Here is a 5,934-nt window from a genome sequence, read left to right on the forward strand (position 1 = left end):
TTATTGGTTGGGGTTTCTCAGCAACTCTTTAGCAAATTGTACAGAAATCGATTCTGCTATGATTTTTCTTGCATACACAGAAAAGAAGAAAACACATTGATACTTCTGCATCCTTTTTGGCTAAAGCTTCCTCTATTTCCGTCCGATGCCGTTTCGAAACTTGATGATTGCATTGTTAGTTCTTGGCACTGTCATCACTTGCGATTGTTTTTGCAGGTTGTTAACTTTGGAAGTGACAATGTTAACCTCAACATCCGCGTGGATGGTTTGGGGACAAACTCCATACAGTTATCCGGATCAACAAAGACTGTACTTACATCTGGTAATATGGCGGATGAGAATTCCTTCAAGGCTCCAAACAAGGTACTCAAGGAATCTCTCTTCCCTTTTATATTATTATAAGGCCTACCTAAGAGAATAAAACATGTTTTGATTTTGAAATTTTCATAGTTCTAATGCAAATTGTTTTTCTTAGAGGTGGGCAAAATATCCGTCTACCGACTTCTGGCAGTCGGTAGTCAATATAGATTTTTTATACCTACTTCGATTCGGTTCAGTTAATCGATATACTGATTTTAGCCCATTTTCATACCTATTTTTTAACCTCCAAAACACCCAATTTTTGGCCCAATAAAATAGTAATAATAATAATAATAATTAATTAATTAATTAATTTTTTTTTTTTTTAAAAAAAAAGCCCATGGTTAACCGACCAACATTAATCGACTTCGTCTTTTAACCGAAAATGTTGAAAATTTTTCTTAGTCGAAATAAAGTCGGTGAATTAACGAACAATTTCAGTTCATAGTACGAAAATACCCCTACCGTCACCGATTTAACCAATATCCACCTCTAGTTTTTTTACTCGCTTTTGTTACACACATCACCCCCTAATATTCAGTGAACATCTCATATTATAAATTGAACAACTTCTATCTTATGAATTTCTTCACTCTTAAGCATTTCTTGTTTACCACTTAACATGACCTAGAGCATATTTTGGCGCTATAATTTTCCATTTGTTTCTGAGCTAAACACATCATACAAAATTAAAAAAGTATGTGTCTTGTCTTGCATTAACATTCTTAGTTTTACGGCGGTGATCCGATTTAATCTCATCCTCTTATGGATGATCTAGCCAAGATAATAATCGGATGCTTTTTGGTTTGTCCTGGCCATCAATCTCTTCGATTAACATCTCTAATTACTATTTTCATGTCTTTAGAATAATTTTTCATGCTAATAAAAAAGATTAAAAAAATAAACCCCACCTTAATTTTAGTCTTCCATTAATATATGCAGGTTGTGCCAACTCAGAGCCTGCTTGAAAATGCTGGAGAGGACATGGTGGTGGTACTCCTTCCGCGTTCTTTCACGTCATTCGATCTGTTAACAGAAGATTCCAGCAATCTCAGGACTAGGGGAACTGATTATTCCTCAAGATCTTCTTTTTAAAATGTATTTATAGAGGAATAATAAAATAAACGCAATAATTCTCGATAGAGGGATGTTATCGTGTAAATAATATCAAACTTGCTTCTTTTTCTGTTCCATGGTTGAATATTTATGTTGACTGCTCTTCATTCTGACCTTATGTTCGCTAGTTCATTGCAAGTGAAAATAAGAATGTTCAAGCATTAGTATTTTCCTGGTTATAAACAAGCAGGAAGAATTTGAAAATTCAAGAAATGAATCCTGCAACTAAAATTGACAAGATCTAATTTGTGGTGAAATTCTCTCTTCTTATTAATTTTTTTTTTTTTTTCAAAAAAATAAATGGTTAAATACCTTATTCACCCTTGGGGTTTTACAACTTTATTTTTTGATCCCTAATCCTTTTGGTTTACTTTTGATCAAAGGAGATCCATGTGGTTTGCCTAAAGACCGAGATGGTTTTTCTATCTATTTGTCGTTAGTAGACTTAACGAAAATTCATGTCACTGACTTGGAGACCAATTATATTTTGACACGTGTCCTAATTGCCAAATCATCAAATATGATTAGATTTACACCATTTCCACGTAATAATTTTTTTTTTTACAAGTAAACCCTTCAAGATCGTGAAAACAGAAACCCCAATTTTCGGTGAATCCTGCCTTCTTCCACAACCTTCGGCCACGAAGCCTCCACTCTCTCCGACCACGAAGCTTCCCCATTCTCCGGCCACAATGCTTACCCATTCTCCGTTCAGACCCTAAGCCCGATACCCCAAAGCCCATTCGAACCCAACCCCAATCTCTGGCCAAGAGCCTTCTTCTTCAACCACCGTTCTTCCCCAATCCGACCAACCCACTCTCCGGCCAAACCACCGATCTTCCCCAAGCCAAAGAACCCACGATCTGATGAACCCACCGAACCAAAGTTTGCCGGAGCCCATTTGCATCTGCATTTGTGATTAGCCCGTTTATGCTGGAGGCATCTGATAAGTTTTAGATGCCATATTTCTCTTACTCTTGAAAATCAGACTGTAGCTTGGAAATCAGACTTTTTGGAGAGAACGGGGAAGCAAAAATGCCCGGTATGGGTGTGAATCCTTCTGTAAATTGGGTTTGGGTTTGCTAGCTCTCTTCTCCTTCGGAAACCTTGATGGTTTGCAGAGATTATTTGCCTTTGAGGAACTGATTCCATGGCTGCACCCAAGAGACAACTATTGGTTTTTGTTTTGGATGCCCAACAAACAAAAATAGAAAATAAAAATATCTTGTTTGAGGATACTTTTGCGGAGCTACACTCTCTTCTTGGCCAGAGAGAGTGGAGACTTCGTGGCCGAAGGTCGGGGGAGAAGGCAGGATTCACCGGAGATTGGGGTTGGGGAAGAATGGGTTTGGGGCTTTTGTTTTTACGATAGAGCTTGAAGGGTTTAGTTGTGAAAAAAAAAAAAAAAAAAAAAAGGTTAAATACCTAATACCTCATGTTTAAGAACTTTATTTTTACTCCCATGGAGTTTCATTTTTATCACAGGACCCCATGGGGTTTTGATAAACGACCAACTTAGTCCATCCGTTAGTTGACCGTTAAGACTGACACGTGGACCAATCAGATGTTAACACGTGGCACCTATTTATTTTTATTTTTTTTAAATAAAAAAAATGTATTTGAAAAAAAAAAAAAATTCAGTGGCCTTTGTCATTTAGTGGTTCGGCCATCCCTCTCGGGCTATGGAGCCAGCCACCCCACCCAAATTTGGGATGGGGTGGCCGAGTTCCAAAACACCCCCACACCGGGTCGGCTCACAACTTCAAGACTCCATGGGGTGGCCGAGCCTCAAGTGGGTACCGGGGTGTTTCACCCCCTCAGTTTGCAGGGCTTCCAGCCACCCCCCGGTGCCCAGGGTGGCTCGTCATCTCATCCCATGGAGGCTTAGCCACCCCCAAATGGCCAGCGGGTTAGGCCCTCAGAAACGAGTCAATACCGACGTATCTTCGACCGGAAGTTCGGTGCTCACACCGTATTCAGCTCGCCATTACCGCTAAACTGCCTGATTAGCTAGTGACATGCCCCACTCGCCGGTAAGCTCCCCGACGGGGTTTCGTGGAGTCGACCGCGTTTTTCCCGAGATCGGCAGGCTCGCCCGTGCTCGTTAAGGGATCGTGAGCTCGAATCGTTTAACTCGATAATCGCCCGGCTCGCCCGAACTCGTTAAAGGATCGTGAGCTTGACTCGTGTAGCTCGAAAATTACCCAGCTCGCCCGACTTGTTTAGGGCTCGTGAGCTCGACCCGTTTTGTCATTCGACCCGACCCAACCCACACGACAATGTAACTTAAAAAATAATTAAACATGTTATTAATCAATAATAATCATAGCTTCAATGTGTATACAATTAACTAATTAAGATGTAAGGCTATAGTGTAACTAATATTATATGAACTATGTTATTATTTATAGGTTTAATGTCCATTGCCCAATTCCAAAATAATAATAATAATAATAATAATAATAATAATAATAATAATAATCATCATATGTTCAATGTGTGTACAATTAACTAATTAAGATATAAGGCTATAGTATAAGTGTATAACTAACATTGTATATAGTATAGACTATGTTATTATTTATAGATTTAATGTCCAATGTCCAATTCATAAGTTAATAATAACAATAATAATAATAATAATCATATTCATAGGTTCAATTAATTTGTGTACAATTAATTAATTAAGATCTAGGGTATGGTATAATAATGTAACTAACATTGTATAGAGTATAAACTATGTTATTAGTTATAGGTTTAATGTCCAATGTCCAATTAATTAGTCAATAATAAAAATAATAATAATAATCATCATCATCATATTCATAGGTTCAATTAATGTGTGTACAATTAATTGATTAAGATCTAAGGGTACAATATAAGTATATAACTAACATTGTATATAGTATAGACTATGTTATTATTTATAGGTTATTTATAGGTTTAATGTCCAATGTCCAATTAATTAGTTAAAAATAATAATAATAATTATCATCATATTCATAGGTTCAATTAATCTGTGTACAATTAATTTGATTAAGATCAAGGGTATAGTATAAGTATATAACTAAGTTAGTGTAGAGTATAGACTATATTATTATTTATAGGTTTAATGTTCAATGTCCAATTAATTAGTTAAAAATAATAATAATAATAATCATCATCATATTCATAGGTTCAATTAATGTGTGTACAATTAATTGATTAAGATCAAGGGTATAGTATAAGTAAATAAAAATAATAATTATCATCATATTCATAGGTTCAATTAATGTGTGTACAATTAATTTGATTAAGATCAAGGGTATAGTATAAGTAAATAAAAATAATAATTATCATCATATTCATAGGTTCAATTAATGTGTGTACAATTAATTTGATTAAGATCAAGGGTATAGTATAAGTATATAACTAAGTTAGTATAGAGTATAGACTATATTATTATTTATAGGTTTAATGTCCAATGTCCAATTAATTAGTTAAAAATAATAATAATAATAATCATCATCATATTCATAGGTTCAATTAATGTGTGTACAATTAATTGATTAAGATCAAGGGTATAGTATAAGTAAATAATAATAATAATTATCATCATATTCATAGGTTCAATTAATGTGTGTACAATTAATTTGATTAAACATTCTCTGGAACTGTGGCTCGGCCAAGGATGTCTGGATGGAAAGTATTCGGCAACTACAGAAGAGCTCTATTTGTGATGCAACGTTTGCAGGGGTCTTCGAGCAATTATTGATTCAGCTGAGCAAGGAGGAGATGCAATTCTTTGTCACTGTGGCGCGGCAGATTTGGCTCAGGCGCAATGCCTTTGTCTTTGGGAAGCCGCTGTTAGCTCCAGCTGAAGTGATTCGAAGGGCACGGGAACAAATCTCTGCTTTTGAGAAAACAGAGGCTGGAAGACACAAGGCTCACGTACCACTGCGCAGGCAAGTAAATCAGAGATGGCAGAAACCGCCGGCAGATTTTATAAAGATCAATTGGGATGCTTCCATTGATGAGAAACACAGACGGGTTGGAATTGGGGTGGCTGTACGCAACTCCGACGGCATGATGCTAGCTGCGTTGTGTGCTTCCAAGCCTATACTCACAGACCCTGGAACAGCCGAAGCTTTAGCAGCTTGGTCTGCAGCCAACGTTGCACGTAGGTTGAACCTGAGACAGGTTATCCTAGAGGGGGATGCGCTGGAAGTCGTAAGTGTTCTTAATATGGAAGGCGGCTGGCTTGGTAATTATGGACAGATTCTACAAGATGCAAAAAATCTACTGGGGCGCTGTTTGGAATGGAGGGCTAGCCATACTCCACGTGATGGTAACAAGGTTGCTCATAGTCTTGCCAAACTGGCATTAGCAATAGATCAGGAAATATTCTGGCTTGATAATTTTCCTTCATGTATCCTGGAAATTGTCCACTCTGAGCAAGGCTCGACTTTAAGTCAATAA

General features: G+C 36.9%; 1 protein-coding gene and 1 long non-coding RNA gene across 2 annotated transcripts; both read left to right on the forward strand.

Annotated features, from left to right (window-relative positions):
* The first annotated feature begins 26 nt into the window (after positions 1-26).
* On the forward strand, positions 27-1,594 carry LOC132161991 (uncharacterized). Its single transcript, XR_009438192.1, has 2 exons — positions 27-363; positions 1,303-1,594. It is a non-coding gene; the product is annotated as an uncharacterized LOC132161991 (long non-coding RNA).
* A 3,560-nt stretch (positions 1,595-5,154) lies between these two features.
* LOC132162279 (uncharacterized) lies at positions 5,155-5,934 on the forward strand. Its single transcript, XM_059572534.1, has one exon. The coding sequence runs from the start codon at positions 5,155-5,157 to the stop codon at positions 5,932-5,934; it is 780 nt and encodes a 259-aa protein (XP_059428517.1).

Source organism: Corylus avellana, chromosome ca9, assembly GCF_901000735.1.
Source record: "Corylus avellana chromosome ca9, CavTom2PMs-1.0".
Taxonomy (NCBI): domain Eukaryota; kingdom Viridiplantae; phylum Streptophyta; class Magnoliopsida; order Fagales; family Betulaceae; genus Corylus; species Corylus avellana.